The sequence below is a fragment of the Neolamprologus multifasciatus genome, chromosome 8 (assembly GCF_963576455.1).
Source record: "Neolamprologus multifasciatus chromosome 8, fNeoMul1.2, whole genome shotgun sequence".
Lineage (NCBI taxonomy): Eukaryota > Metazoa > Chordata > Actinopteri > Cichliformes > Cichlidae > Neolamprologus > Neolamprologus multifasciatus.
Window position 1 is genome coordinate 6,198,589 of NC_140446.1, and position 15,643 is coordinate 6,214,231.

A 15,643-nucleotide genomic window follows, 5' to 3' on the forward strand; every position below is an offset into this window, starting at 1 on the left:
TACATACAAATGCATCAACAGTCAGTCATGGCTGCAGTTTAATTATAGTTAACAAAGCATGCTTGTCTGTCCAGACACGCCAAATAGTGATTAATGATGGATAACTATGCCAAATCTACTGTCTGCATTGCTTTTTCGAGTTTACCTGCAATATTTTGATTTGATCATTGAATCCACTTGGACATTAAAGTCACGGCTACAGATGATGTTCAAATATCACTGTAGAAGTGACCAGAAAATCTCAATATTGAGGTGAATTTAGAGCTGAGAGATTATGCATGCCATGTAATCCAAAAAGTTTAACTCATTCCTATCAACTACCTTCAAAATACAAAGATAGCAATGTATGTTCTGTACAGTGCTAGGTTTATTAAGTCTTCAGTTTACGAAAAAATTACAATTTGTAAAAACAGTATAATTATACAGTGGTAGCTAAATTTGTATATATATGTGTCTATGAAGGGAATGCACTTAGGATCTGTTAGGAATTAAACTAAATATCATTGGTGCTAAGTGAGCGCTGGACGCTGTTCATTTACAAAAAAGAAAAAGGAGCTTCTGTCCAGTACAAATACATATACACTGAATAAATATTTTGAAAAAAGATCAGTACATTGTGGAAGAAAAACAGCAATTTAGTGGTACAGAATCTGTGCAAGCCTTTCGAGGAATATAAGAACGTCATTTTAAGTAAATCTTCATCATCAAATGGGAATGTGGCCCTCTATGAGTCCTAAAGTGAGCAGGCAAGTGTCTTCTCAGAAATCTTCTTTAAAACAAGTGTAGAAAAGCACTTAGTGAGGACTAACTGCTTCAAGGTTTCCTTAAATCTATAAGCTGTCTAAGGACAGCTGCAGAACAAAAGCAATGTCAATACTGTTTCAGTTATTATGAGCGAATCCATTTCTCCGGACCCTCAGGCCGTGTGTAATTGTTGTTTTGTTGGCACAAATTGCTTTCCCATTAAAGAGGACCATTAAGCCTGGAAGCATCTGAGCAGTGTATAAATCTCTGGTGTATAAAGTCCACAGTGTGAACCGGTAGTTCATCTCTTCCTGTTCCTGTTGTGCTTCACCATCTTCTTCCTCTTCAGGATCATCTCGTAGAGTTTCTCCAAGCCCAGCTGGAGCCCCTGACCGTCCACAGCGCTGCAGCTCTGCACGTGATACAGCGTGTACATGCTCAGTTCATGAACGGAGAGCAGCTTCTCCACCTCGCTCACAGACAAGGCCGAGTCCAGGTCCTGTTTGTTGGCGAGAATTAGCACCGGGACTCCCTGATTCTCTGACGTGCGGGTGATCTTATGGAGCTCCACTTTGGCCTCCTCCATTCGCTCCACCTCGGTGGAGTCCACCACAAACACCATCCCGTCTGTCCTGCGAGTGTAGGACTTCCAGAGCGGACGCAGCTTGTCCTGCCCGCCCACATCCCAAATCTGGAAGTTTATTCCACGAGATGGCCCAACTGCCACTTTGATCTTCTCTGTGTTGAAGCCCTTGGTTGGGATTGTTTTGACAAACTCCTTGAGTTTGAGCCTGTAGAGCAGAGAGGTTTTTCCCGCCGAATCGAGGCCAATGACGACCACGTGTAGGCACTGGAAGCTTGGCAGGAACGGCGTGCTGGGAGCGATATCAGTCAGCTGGTTCCCCATGACTCCAGCCAGCAATTCACACCTACTTAGGTGAGGTGAAAGATTCCTGTTTTAATCCGTTCTCAGTGGATTGGCATTTGGTCCCTGTCCAAGATCAGATGGTGCTGGAGGCCTTATCAAAACACACACACACACACACACAAACACACACACACACAGGCTGGGTTAACATTTAATGAAAAGACAATGGGTGTTTAAGGAATGTTTGCAAACCAAGCTGCACTTAAAATGTTTCGCTACTACCGAGATGCTTACTTTGCAATAGCAGTGTGTGTGATTTCAAAATTTGAAATTTTAGATTTAAAACTATAAATGTGCCACATTACAGAGCTAAACATTAGTTAACTGGTGTCTGAGGTAATGTAGTTTCTTATTTGCAAAGGGTTAATCCTCTTAAGATTGTTAAACCTGAAGGGCTTTTCCTGGGCCAGATTGATTTGAATGCAGCCGATGGATAACATGTATTGGGGGGGTCTCTCTGCTGACCGCCTATAAGGACTGATTCAGCTGCACTAATCCGGTTGTTGTTGACATCCTGATACCCATCAAACAGCTGCTGTTTGGACTAAATAAAACCATTACATGTTTACAAGGGCAGGTTTTATCTTGTTTTTTTGTTTTTATTTTTCACTTTGAACCCCCCCCCCCCAAAAAAAAAAAAAAAAAATTAAATAATAATAATAATACAGTGTGCAAAGACTTTCATCCAGCTGTACTCAGCTTGCACAAGCATTGCCCTGTCATGTTTATTGACAGATGTTTTTATAACCTCGTTGTATGACTGTGTATATATATGTGTGTCTGTGTGTGTGTATGAGGAATAATCCACCTTTTTCTCCAGTTTTCTCCCTCTCCTGCATGAAATCTCACCATCTACTTCATGTGACGATCGATATACCGCAAATAAATTTAAGAACTTCAACATCGTCTACCTATTGAGCTTGTAGCAATCCTGATATATTGGATTGGTTGGATAGGATAGGAAAATAAAACATGCATGCAGTTTGCAGAGCCTGCACGAATCCCAGCATTGAAAACCGAGCCTGACCTCTCCTCTGCGTATTTAAAAACCTTCCTACCTTTTTAGATGTTCGGTGAAATCATCATCCACAAGCGATAAACACGGCCATAGTTCTCAACAAGCGATCTTCGTGTTCTCCTCCAGCAGCACTGAGAAGCTCCGGAGAGACTCGAGCGCACAGCACCTTAAGCCCGGGTGACGTCACGGCCACCTGGAGGGCTGCTGCTCCGCGCCCCCTGCTGGTGCAGCAGTGAATTGCGTGCATTCGGGGTGTCATGACCAGCAAACACTGATGCATAACGTGCATATAGAAATTAATACAGTAAAACACCCCCCAGTGTTACTCTTTCTTCAAGTGTGAGCAAGTGAAAATGCATTCATAAAACATCTACACAAGAAGAACAGGTGTAATTTCAAATACACAAGTGAGTTTGACTTGTTCCTTTAGTCTTAAGAGGTTGTGAACATAGAGTGAATAAAATTCAATTCCTGGGTGTGATAACAGATGACAAAGTTTGCTGTAAATCTCACATTAAACATAACCAAAACATTTGAAATGGTCATTTGTGTGTCTGCAAAAAGTCTTGCATATGCTTTTCAGAATTTGTGGGCATGCATTATATGTTTTTAATCTACCTGCCTCTTGTTAATGGGTCTCATTTGAAAACAAGAGGTCAGTGGAACAACCTGGTTAAATTAATGATTTCAAACAACTTGCTAGTTAACTAGCTCGAGAAATATCTTCACATGTGTTGGTCTGATCCCCACCCCAGTAACAGCAGTACTGTCAGAAAATAAAATTGAGTATTTATTGGCTTTACTGGAGTTTTCACACTTGCAGTGGTTCAGGTTAGACCATTAAGTTACAGAGACTCCAGAGTGCCCAAAGTGCCATAATATTTGCATGTCATACTACTGCGTGAAGTGTGTGCTCATAGAGTATCACTCTGCAATGATACTTTGGGTCCACCTTGTGTAGAGTCAATGACAGAGCAGGAGAAAAATATTGGTGACTTACTGTAGGTAGGGTGGACACTGGGTTTGGAAAGTGAAAAAAACATATAACATAACAATTTATACTTTTTAATTGGCTCTAGTTAAAAACATGAGAAAAAGCATACTCACTAAAACCAAAAGGATACGAAGAACAGCAGGTGAAATAACATTGATGGGTAAATAACTAAGTACACCTTGTGATACAGTAACTTGGGCAGATGACCCCACATTTGACTCTAGAATATGTTGGTATACAGAGAAGTTTATGGTGGACTCAACGATGGTGCTCAGGTCCAATGGCTGCAAAACATACCCAAGCCATAACCCCTCCACCACCGTGCTGACAGTGGGTGTGAGATCTTTGTGCTGATGTGCTGTGTTTGGTTTTGGTTAAACCCGGCACTCTGAATTGTAAGCAAACATCTCCACTTCGGTCTCGTCTGTAAAAAGCACATTGTTCCTGAAGTCTTGTGGTTTTCTTCAAATGTAACTTTGCAAACCTAAGCTGTGCTGCAGTGTTGTTTTTTAAATCAATTCCTTCTAGAAACCCTTCCAGACCGGTCATACTTAATAAGTATGTCTCTAATTGTACTATCATACTATTAATATGTTAACTGAGCCCAGCTGAGTGTGGGATGTAGCTCCTGGCACTTTTGCAGTTTCTCTGAATGCTGCGCGGTCTGAGCTTGGGGTTAATTTCCTGGGATGTCCAGTCCTAGAAATATTGTCAGTTGTCTTCAATGTTTTCCACTCATGAATAATCTTTCTCACTGTAGAATGATGGACTTTAAATAGTTTTGAAGCTGATCTTATAATTCTCTCCAGGTTTGTAGGCAGCAACAATTGTCTTTCCTCAGCGCCATTGTGATAACACACACCTGATTGCTTCAGACCAGAAAACAGCCAAAACGTCTTCTTTTATAAAGCTGGTCACACTTGCTGATGATCAGTTAATCGAATGCATTTGATTAGCAGCACCCAGCTGCTACTGCTTCCCTCTCAGTTCCTATCAAAGCAGTAAAGGTTTCACAGGACTGCACAGAGCCATGTGACCGTCACATGACTGTCCAAGGACTATCACACAAGACCTTAAAACGAGATTGTAACTTTGGTTTATGCTTCTAAGTTTAGAAATTAAACACTTTACCTGCATATTTTTCTGTATTATAATTTTTAAGTTAGCTATATAAATATGCACTATAGTGTGACAATGGAAAGCTGACCTCAAGACAACCTGCTCACACCCTTTTAGTGTATAAAATATCACGAAGAAGCAACGAATGAGGGAAAAAATGAAAACATATCATATGTAACATTAACCTTCACAGTTTAATAAAGTGCAAATGACAAACAATAAGGAGTAGTACACATGTGTTCGCGTGCACACACACATTTAAAGACAATTTAAAATCGGCATGACTTCAAAATAATTTGTACATTTCACAAATTGTGCTCGTTTCGCACAATGCTCTGCAACTTCTTTGTGCATTTTACACGCATGCATGTTTGAAGCGTCAATATTTTTACATCATAACACTGTAGTGATTAATTTAAAGTCTTATTATGTGTTAAAACAACAGAGAGCAGTTATCGTGTATAAACTGCAGATTCAGTACACTGGAGTCATATTCTCACAGGATGTGGAATTGTTGAATTGGTGCCACAGTCAATATACTCAAAGGTCTCCACGGACAGCTGCTCCGTGTGCGAGAGATAGGAAATATTCATTGTCATTCTGAAAAAAGAAAAAAAACATCTTTGTTACATTTTCATATTTCACATCTGTGCTAATTTTTTTGGACTTCGTTATAATTCTGGGTTTATTGATGGGCGTTCCCTTCAACTCTAGGAGCATTTTAGTGTCTTTTAGCTGTTACATCCAAAATGATTCTCTCATTGGCTTTGTTTTCAACCACATCAGCCAAAAGAGCTGCAATAAACCTGCTGTGCTCTGCGTAGCCAGCAATAAACAGCTGACAGACAAAGCTAGCAACCAGCTTGTGAGTCTTTCCAAACAAATCAAACAAATCTAGGATGAAATAAAATCCCACCTGACCTTCCTAAGAATCAGCTGATTCTTTTTCTAGGGCACAAACTTTGGTATTTTGCATGCCTTCATTAAAATGCCAAAATCCAGAGTGTCAAAATATGACTATATAAGAAATTATTTTTGCACAGAAGGATCCAAAATGTAGATAAAAGGAAGAGTTTTCATTTTCTGCAGCTTGTTTTGAACAGCCACCTATCCCACACAGTGACATGATCCTTTGCATGTACTTTTCAAAGGTTTCTGCAGTGAATTATCAGAAAACAGATAACCAATCCTTTTTGTCTGTTACTGTACATCACAGACATTGTAGGGCATTAAAAGGGAAAGGGGGGGCACAAGGAAATACTTTCTTTTTCTCATTTAAAATGTCTCACTTTTAAAAAAATAATTATCTGAGTCTTACAACAAACAATTGATAGATTGATGCATATATACCATCAGAACAGTGTACATCACTGTCACAACAGTGTTTATTTTCATTCAAAGGCTTTATGATTTTTCCTATAATGGTGGGCCAGTCTCTAGTCAAAATGCCCGTGACGATTTTTTTTTGTCCCAGTCCAGCCCTGTATGCAGCTCATCTGCAGTCTGGTGTTACCTACATCTTCCTATTCAGAAGGCAGAATTTCCGAGTTCTGAGTACAATCGAAAGCACCACGACTGCAGTTTTTGTGTTGGATGTAAAAAGCAGGCTAGGATAGAATCAGGCGTGGGATTTCTCTCGTGGAAATGTGCACATTATTTTTTTCTTTCTATTGGTAGGTGGCACAGTGCACTGGTGGCAAGTAAGCAAGCTAGAAGACTGGCAATCTTGCTGGGTATCCAGTTACGGAAGCAACACATTAACAAGAGAATTCTGAGTAAAACCAAAGTTACTTTCCCTAGTAACTAGTTACTCTGAAAGTAATGAGTAACTTGAAGTAACTGAGTTACTTTTGATAGAAGTAACTAGTAATGTAACTAAGTTACTAATTTAAAGTAACTTACCCAACACTGGTTTCTGTACATCACAGACATTAAGTTGGTGCATTTTTGCTGTTGAAACAGCGATATATCACACGTTACTGATGCTCAAATGCTGAGCGAAAATGTGATTCCTGTGGATAGCTCTTGTTCTTATGAAGTGGTGAGGACTGAAAAATGCTCATAAATACACTCATCAGCCACTTTTTAAAGTACAAATGTTCAACTGCTCTTTGACCCAATATCACAGCAGCATTTAAGCGTGTGGACATGGTTAAGATGACCTGCAGAAGTTCACATTGAGCATCAGAATATAGAAGAAAGCAGCTTTAAGATGCTCCCTTATTCACAAGGGGTCTCACGGCAGGTAGCTCCATATGTTTTAAGTTGGCAGATTTCTTTTTTATGCCAAATCTCCCCAAAGGGATTCCTGTCTCTTCCCAGGATTAAACGAAGGATCTGTTACTCGGGTGAATTTGTAAACCACTACACTACGGAGCCACCAACATCTGAACAAGTTGCTTTGAATGTGGCATATTTGTTGGAGCCAGATGTTACTAGGATTTTTTTTTAATGAACATCTGTAAGGTTTACAGAGAATGGTTGAAAAATGAGAAAATATCAAGTGAGCAGCAGTTCTATAGATGAAAATGCCTTTTTACTGCCACATGTCAGAGACGAATGGTCAGACTGGAAGAGAGCTGTAATTCAAAATCATTCGTTGTGCATGGTGTGCATGAAGCACTTCTGACTGTGCAACAGACCACATATTGAAGCAGATGGGATACCACAGCAGCCAAGAAGGTGTGCTACCGAGCTACCCTGCTACCCAGTGTGGCATAATAACTGAGAACGGGAAACTGAGGCTACCATTCCCACCAAAATTGGACCACAGAGGACAAACATTGCCTGGTCTGATGAGTTTCAGTTCCTGCTGTTACATTCACGTGGTAGAGTCACAATTTGGTGTAAACAACATGAAAGGATGAACGCATGGATCCATCCTGACTCATATCAACACAGTGGTGTAGAGGATAGTTTCTTGTTATACTTTGGGCCCCTTGGTAACAATCGAGCACCGTTTAAATGCCTACATGAATATTGTTGCCTAACATGACCATGACTGTGACAAATGCTGTTTGGTTCCTTTTTTTAAGCAACTTAAAAACAACATGTACATGTAGTCAGTACAATCTATTTGACCTTTATTCTGTCCATCTATTTATGAAACTCAGGGGAGTACGTGAGGGGGCTGGAGCCCACCCCAGAATATCATAAGGTACACATCTGGACAATTCACCATTTTCTCACACAGCTAACAGACAAGCGCACAACCATTCACACCCACCGCCAGTTTTAAATCATAAATTAACCTAAACCCACGAATCTCCTCACACAGAAAGGTCCTGGTTAGCCGGTAGATTCAAACATTCTTGCCACCACACCACTGTGCTACCTGTCTCTTAATTAGTCCAGTTAGCATCAAAGTTACGAGCCACTGAAATCACTGAATGAGCACATTTCTCTCGAACGCATTTAAGGTAAAAAGCAGCTCCTCAATAGCAGCACTGTGACTGTTCTGTGGTTTAATTCCAAGTTCACTGAATTTCAAAGGAAAAACTGGACTTCCAGGAAGACCTTTCATGTCCTTCTATAAAATTTCAGATTAAAAGATTCGACTGTGGCTTTGTGAAGAAAAATAATTTTGTGGTTGTGGTTTTTGTGCACTGCGGAAAAGTGAAGCTTTTAACATTGTGGGTTTAAAAAACTCTAAAGTGTCTCTGCCTCTTCCGCTGACAGAGGTTGACACTTACTGAAGCTCCAGAAATAAGGTGTGAATCTTGATGCTGCTTGACTTGCAGTAAGTGCTGAAAGACATGAACACATTGTGCTGAAGTCAGACATTTAAACAACAACAATGGACTCTAGTCGTTTTTATCTTGAGATGTTTTTTGATGTTATGTGCTGAAAACAAAGATTTCTTCCTTACGCTATGCCTTCATCTTTAATATCCAGGCCAACTGAAATTACATTCTGTAAATTAGATCAGAGGACACAGAGATAAGATGTTAAACACATTTCAAATGCTGGATATCAACAGGACCTGTTATCCAGTCTGAAGCTTACAGATTTCAGTGATCTGGCCTCGATTGCGGTCATATTAGTGATCTTGTTCTTTCCCGTGACTGTTTGACCAACCACAGCCTGAATGCTGAAGTCGACAATCTGAACTGAATAGTAGTTATTGTTGGTGATGTTGATGAGATTCTGCAAAAGGAAAAAAATCCACAAGTCAAGTTGTCAATGGAAAATTGTACTTAGTAGTCAGTATAATCTTTTAATGATATAAGTTTGCATATGGTAGAATACTGCATGTAATCACTTGTGTTTAGAAGTATATAGTTGGTGGCATATTGAAGGAATGTCTCATCCTAGGAAGTCTGTAACATTCCAGGGTGTTCTGGCGTTCACCCCCACATCCTAGGAGCATGGGAAAAGGTCGTACCTTGTTTTATTGTTTTACGGTAGGATTAACGTAGTTATATCTGTTTCCAGTCTAAGTGCTTTTTGTTTAGATGAACTGCTGGACTTTGAGTCCAGCAGGTTTAGGGAAGTCATTTATGGGGTCACACTCTGACACACACAAACACACACACACACACACACACACATGTACACCTCCACATTCCAATGTAAGGAGCAAACGCTCACTGAAGTGTATAAATAAAAGACCAGGGCAGTCCTCTGAGACTCACTCTTGGGGTGTGAGTTCTGGAGGCTGCCCTTGCTAGCAAGAAATTCTGTGTGTTTCTCTTCTCTGATTCTGTGTTTTAGAATCTCTTAACAAGTGCAACCGACACACCTGTGCATTATTAAAAAGCGTCAGGGAATTTTAAGTGCCCCACCATCTCAGTGCGGCAGTGACCTACTGTACCATCTGTCATGTGAATGCAACGCAAGTGCTTCTTTGTGGATAGTGTTTTGATAGAGGCAATAAAAAAATGTGGTTGTAAAAATATGGTTTAACTCATTTACAACAGCGGTCTCCAACCTTTTTTGCGCCACGGACCGGTTTATGCCCGACAAATTTCATGAACCGGCCTTTAAGGTGTCGCGGATAAATACAACAAAATAAAACTAGTACCGGTACCTAAAAAAAGAAGATTTATTCATAACAAACGTGAAAAGACCAAGGAAAACTGAGTAAACGATAAAAACGATAACAAAATAACCATGAAAACCGATAAAAACCCTGAAAACTATACATTTCACACCTGAGCCTCAACTCTCGCGGCCCGGTACCAAACGACTCACAGACCGGTACCGGTCCGAGGCCCGGGGGTTGGGGACCGCTGGTTTACAACTATGTATGAGGGACCTCCACTTGTTAACACACACTAGTTATGTTATGCTGCTTGTTTCCAACTAATTCTACATATTTTTATATAGAATCAGTCACCAAAAATTCAAAAATATTAATGTGCATTAATAGAGCAATATTGTACATGAACAAAAAGAAACCTCTAAAAAAGGATCCCAACTTCAAAAGTGTCAGTCCCATTTTCTAATGTCCATTTTCAGAGATAAAAAAAAAGCATGCTTAGAACCAATCAGGGTTTAGCATAGCTCCTGTAGCCATAGTCTAATGCAACTGATGGTGCAACAGCTATAATGGGAAGCAACGTCTGCAGGCCATACGTGAGTCATGAGTTAGAACTTGACGTTCATGTTATTTTAAAACATGTTACAAAGGTGAGTCATTGTCAGATATTTATTGACTCTCAAAATCCAGTTGCCTAATGTTTATCACGGCAGAAGGTTCAGAGGTCACCGCCTTCCTTTGTCCACAGATTTGCAGAGATGTGGGTAAAAGAGGGCAGAGACACTGCATGACAGATCCACAGTAATAGGAGGAAGTTTGTCATCAAAGCAGACAAGCATATATATACTGTAGTTTACTAGTTACACTTAATTAAGCTGGGCAGATATTCACAAACCCCAACTTACATTTTCTATTCAGTTCATTGAGGTTTGAAGGCATTTGTTTATGCTCAGCTCTCTTAAGCTCCTCCCACAACATTTCAATCAGGTTGAGGACTTTGACTTTGAGCTCTATCTGTCCATGAAGCCAGATAACACACACCAATTAGTTAAACTGCAGGAATGTCTTAAAGACATAAAGACTTGGATGGCCACTAACTTTCTGCTTCTTAACTCAGATAAAACTGAGGTCATTGTACTCGGCGCTGAAAAGCTTAGAAATATGGTATCTAACCAGATTCTTACTCTTGATGGCATTACCTTGGCCTCCAGTAACACTGTGAGGAACCTTGGAGTCATTTTTGACCAGGATATGTCCTTCAACGCACATATTAAACAAATATATAAGACTGCGTTCTTCCATTTGTGCAACATCTCTAAAATTAGAAATATCCTGTCTCAGAGTGACGCTGAAAAACTAGTTCATGCATTTATTACTTCCAGGCTAGACTACTGCAATTCATTATTATCAGGATGTCCAAAAAACTCACTGAAAAGCCTTCAGTTAATCCAAAATGCTGCAGCAAGAGTACTGACAGGGACTAGAAAGAGAGAGCATATTTCTCCTGTTTTGGCTTCCCTTCATTGGCTTCCTGTTAAATCCAGAATTGAATTCAAAATCTTGCTCCTCACATACAAGGTCTTAAATAATCAGGCCCCATCTTATCTTAATGACCTTGTAGTACCATATCACCCTATTAGAGCACTTCGCTCCCGCTCTGCAGGCCTACTTGTTGTTCCTAGAGTATTTAAAAGTAGAATGGGAGGGAGAGCCTTCAGTTTTCAGGCCCCTCTTCTGTGGAACCAGCTTCCAGTTTGGATTCAGGAGACAGACACTATCTCTACTTTTAAGATTAGGCTTAAAACTTTCCTTTTTGCTAAAGCATATAGTTAGGGCTGGACCAGGTGACCCTGAATCCTCCCTTAGTTATGCTGCAATAGATGTAGGCTGCCGGGGGATTCCCATGATGCATGATGCATCCAGTCACCTTTCTCGCTCACTATGTATCAATAGACTTCTCTGTATTGAATCATATCTGTTATTAACCTCTGTCTCTCTTCCACAGCATGTCTTTTATCCTGTCTTCCTTCTCTCACCCCAACCGGTCGCAGCAGATGGCCGCCCCTCCCTGAGCCTGGTTCTGCTGGAGGTTTCTTCCTGTTAAAAGGGAGTTTTTCCTTCCCACTGTCGCCAAAGTGCTTGCTCATAGGGGGTCATATGATTGTTGGGTTTTTCTCTGTATCTATGAAGCGCCTTGAGGCAACTTTTGTTGTGATTTGGCGCTATATAAATAAAATTGAATTGAATTGAATTGACTAGGCCACTGCGACACCTAAATGTTTTCTTTTTCATCTATTCTGCTGTAGATCTGCTGGTGTGTTTTGGATAATTGTCTTGTTGTGGGGCTGAATTTGACCCAAGTTGTGCATCTAGCCAAAGGACATTGTTCTAGGAGTCTTAAATCTTAACTCAAGACATGTTGCCATGTTCTGGTCACAGAGAATAGGTTTTCTCCTGGGAACAACTCATATTTTTCTAATTTACTGTCATGAACTTTAATATTTAACATGCTAACTGCAGTCTATAGAGTCTGAGATTTAGCTCTTGGACTTTTTTGGCAATTCCTGTTAGCATTGCACAGTCAAATGGGATGAATTTGCTGGGAAATAAACTTCTGCAATGATTGTAGATTGTAGCACTGCTCCAGAGCTGCAAACTGCCGAAACTGCACAGTGTCCTGTGAAAACATTGTTTTTTCACATGCCCATATTTAAAATGTAACTAAACTGACTTTGTGGTATCTCAAAAACAGAGATCAAGACTATGATTGACTATGATATGATTAGCCTCATAACTGGGATGCTAATGCCCACCTAGAAACATTAAGTGCTGCCCAGATGTTTGGCTGCATACAGTGTTTTTTGGTTACTGTAACACCAAAACTACTGATGAGCAGAGTGGTTTTCAAATTACTTACTGTGACGTCCATTTTAACTTCATCTGGGATGAAGTAGACTGTGACTGATTGTACAGACACTGGGGTGAGGGTGACACTCCGTGGGAAGAGGAAAAAGAGGATCAGACAGCAAATAAGGAGACACAGGCCCATGGAGATGCACACATGCAGCTTCCTGAAACAGGGATATGCAAAATTACATTTTAAATAGAGCAACAGTGCAAACCATAAACACCAAAATATTTCTAACTCGCTTGTTCAAAACTGTAAAAGCACCCCTCACACACACACACATTCATGTACTGCTCTACTCCTTACGTGCGTCTGGGTTTCAGCCGTACATCATTACACGGTATGACGGCAACGAGCTGGTCTTCTTGTCCTGCCAGTACAAGATGGAAATAAAGGTTTTGCTCTTACCACAGAAATGATGTGAAAGTATCTTAGCTGACACCAGCACATACATAGCCATGTTTTTCAGTCTCCTTCAGTCAACTTGCTATTAAATGTGAAATGAAAGTAATTTGGAGAAGAAGAAGTAAACACCGTGTCAGTTTTTCACGACTGGTTCTTCTAGTTTTTATCATGCATGAGAAGCATTCAGCAGACAATGATGTCAAAGCCTTAAAACTCCAGTCAAAACAGTGGAAAATTGACAGTAAAGACATTTAAAAGCAGATTTTTCTTCACAAAAAAAAGGCCAACCTCTGGGGATTCGGCCAGTGCCACGGCACGTGGGGCAGTTGTCCCCTGTTGTGTTTTCATCCATGCTACCATATGGAGGAAAGTGCTTCATTCCTTTCACCTTCTCCATCTTTTTTGTTACATCAGGATCTCCTTTATTTTACTGCTGTGCCACCATAGCACTCCTGAAAGAAAACATCCAGTAAAGAGCGTGTTAAAAGGGCAAAAACCACAGTTTATAACTCGCAGTAAACAGAAGTGACTGTTGCCCAGTCAGCTGTTACTCGCCACCCTCACAACACCTTGAAATGACCAATAAATGATGCTTATTACTGCAATATGTGTTAGGATGTGAGCAGAATCTACAGTGTGGGAGTGATCAGAACCTCCCTGAATTACTTTTATGTTTCCTGTCTCTGTTTTAAACGATGCTTTTTATGCTCATTTGTACTGGAGTAGCTTTTGAAGTTCAAAATCATTATACCAGGCCTTCCCGAAGACCCTCAATTCACGTGACAAAACCAACTTTCAACTAACCTTTCTCTGATTGGTTGCCCCTAGTAAACAGATGGTGGTCAAGACTGACACTACACAGTCATAACATACATAGATAGATAGATAGATAGATAGATAGATAGATAGATAGGAAGAAGTCAAAACATTTGAACTCAGATGTTAAACTGGTTTGCTGTGTTTGCTTTGTGCTGTCCTGCGGAGGCACAAGTATGCAGGAAGTCTCCATAAAGCCACACTAAAACAACAGTGTGCTCTGTGTTTTAGAAACAGTTTGTACTCAGTCATAAGCTGAATATAAAGTACAATTTTTGCCTTTAAATTACATATTTTAAACGTATTTCTATATGAAAACGCAAATAGCTTGTTCTATTACTCAGTATCGTGTGACTCTATAAACTTTAGGTATAATCAACTAGATAAGTGAAGAAAATTCTTTGAAATAGAATAAAATAAAATGGTTTATTTAGATTTCTGTGAGTGGAGATTACAAATCGTATCTGCTGTATATGAAAGACTGATCATTACAGTGCAAGGCTTGAGTGTAAATAAGTATTTAAACACTAATTAAGAAATAAACTACTGAAAGTGTTACTCCTAAACGTAATGGATAATTCTGAAGTCTAAAATTATCAAATGTATTATTAATTTAATAAAATCACAATTTTATATGCAATACAAATTAAGTTAAAAACTCCTCTGCAAACTCACCTCACAGCTCACAACAAGTCCAAATATCATTCAGGATGAGCACGTAAACGCTGCTGGCTCCTTTATGATTCAGCTTTTTCAGAAGCTACATTAACACCGTGGTGCAGCTGCTTCATATACACACAATGTACTGAGTGCAACACTTCCTTGTCTTTTTATGTGTCAGTCATTTCCTGATCACATGTGCTATTATCCAGCCCTACTGTCAGGGTGCTGACACAATCATTTGCATATCAGCTAACGTGAACTATCTTTAACGTTGTGTCGTGCCATGGTCGTTACTCACGACCGAATTTGTTTCTCCTGCGTCGGGAGCGCGCACTGGGCAGGGAGACCGGTGTTGTGCCAAAAAGTGATTGTCTGCCAAAAACTGATTTCCGGTATTTGCCAAAAACTGATTGCTCGTATTTAAACTGCTATAAGTAACTTGTTGGCCTATAATATGTTAAACATATGTCAAATGCATCCCTCATGGATGACATAAAGTCATATTGAGCTACAAACAACATTCGTGTAACAAGGTAGAAGCCGCAATCAGTTTTTGGCAGTGACTTTTATATAACCTTTATTTATGCAGTTAAAAAAATCTCATTAACATTAAAAATGTCTTTTGTAAGAGTAAGCCAAGAGGACAGCAGAAATGCCAACAAATATTGCAATAGTTCTGTAAAAATATTTTAAGTGGGGATAAAGGACCGGATTGGCTATAATGTAAGTATATTAACACAGAGTTGTAAAGATACTTGAAAAACAGATTTTTTTTTTTTTTATTTCTATATGTAACCCCTTTGTAATCCCTGTTCACCGAAGTCTATTTATGAACATACGTAAAGATATTACACATAAAAAATACACAGAAACATTGGAAATCAGTTTTTGGCAGACAATCACTTTTTGGCACAACACCGGATCCAGCTCCAAACAACTAGACGTGGAATAGTGACGTTTTACTTTTGTGAAACACATTACCGTTCAGTTTGTGGGTTACAACAGAAAATGATTTACATTTCTTGTCATCACGTGGTTTCGGATTATCTCAAACCGAGGACGTTTTG

General features: G+C 39.8%; 2 protein-coding genes across 2 annotated transcripts; both read right to left on the minus strand.

The window, feature by feature from the left end:
* Nucleotides 1-349: 349 nt before the first annotated feature.
* Nucleotides 350-2,870, minus strand: arl4d (ADP-ribosylation factor-like 4D). Its single transcript, XM_085169670.1, has 2 exons — nt 2,731-2,870; nt 350-1,763 (listed from the first exon to the last, which is right to left on the minus strand). The coding sequence occupies exon 2, from the start codon at nt 1,649-1,651 to the stop codon at nt 1,046-1,048; it is 606 nt and encodes a 201-aa protein (XP_085025796.1). The 5' UTR covers nt 1,652-1,763; nt 2,731-2,870; the 3' UTR covers nt 350-1,045.
* Nucleotides 2,871-2,949: 79 nt separating this feature from the next.
* On the minus strand, nt 2,950-14,741 carry tmem106a (transmembrane protein 106A). The gene is made up of 8 exons (XM_085169668.1): nt 14,589-14,741; nt 13,386-13,549; nt 12,999-13,062; nt 12,702-12,855; nt 8,809-8,949; nt 8,672-8,715; nt 8,496-8,549; nt 2,950-5,403 (listed from the first exon to the last, which is right to left on the minus strand). Exons 2-8 carry the CDS (start codon nt 13,492-13,494, stop codon nt 5,292-5,294), a joined length of 678 nt encoding a protein of 225 aa, XP_085025794.1. The 5' UTR covers nt 13,495-13,549; nt 14,589-14,741; the 3' UTR covers nt 2,950-5,291.
* Nucleotides 14,742-15,643: the final 902 nt, after the last annotated feature.

Bases quoted from the DNA above. Each gene is read 5' to 3' on its own strand.
- tmem106a (XM_085169668.1), bottom strand. From the start codon at position 13,494: ATGGAGAAGGTGAAAGGAATGAAGCACTTTCCTCCATATGGTAGCATG. The intron at 12,856-12,998 runs GTAAGGAGTAGA...TCCCTGTTTCAG, and splicing joins CGGCTGAAACCCAGACGCAC to GAAGCTGCATGTGTGCATCT. The intron at 8,550-8,671 runs GTAAGGAAGAAA...CATGTCTTTCAG, and splicing joins ATTAAAGATGAAGGCATAGC to CACTTACTGCAAGTCAAGCA.
- arl4d (XM_085169670.1), bottom strand. From the start codon at position 1,651: ATGGGGAACCAGCTGACTGATATCGCTCCCAGCACGCCGTTCCTGCCA.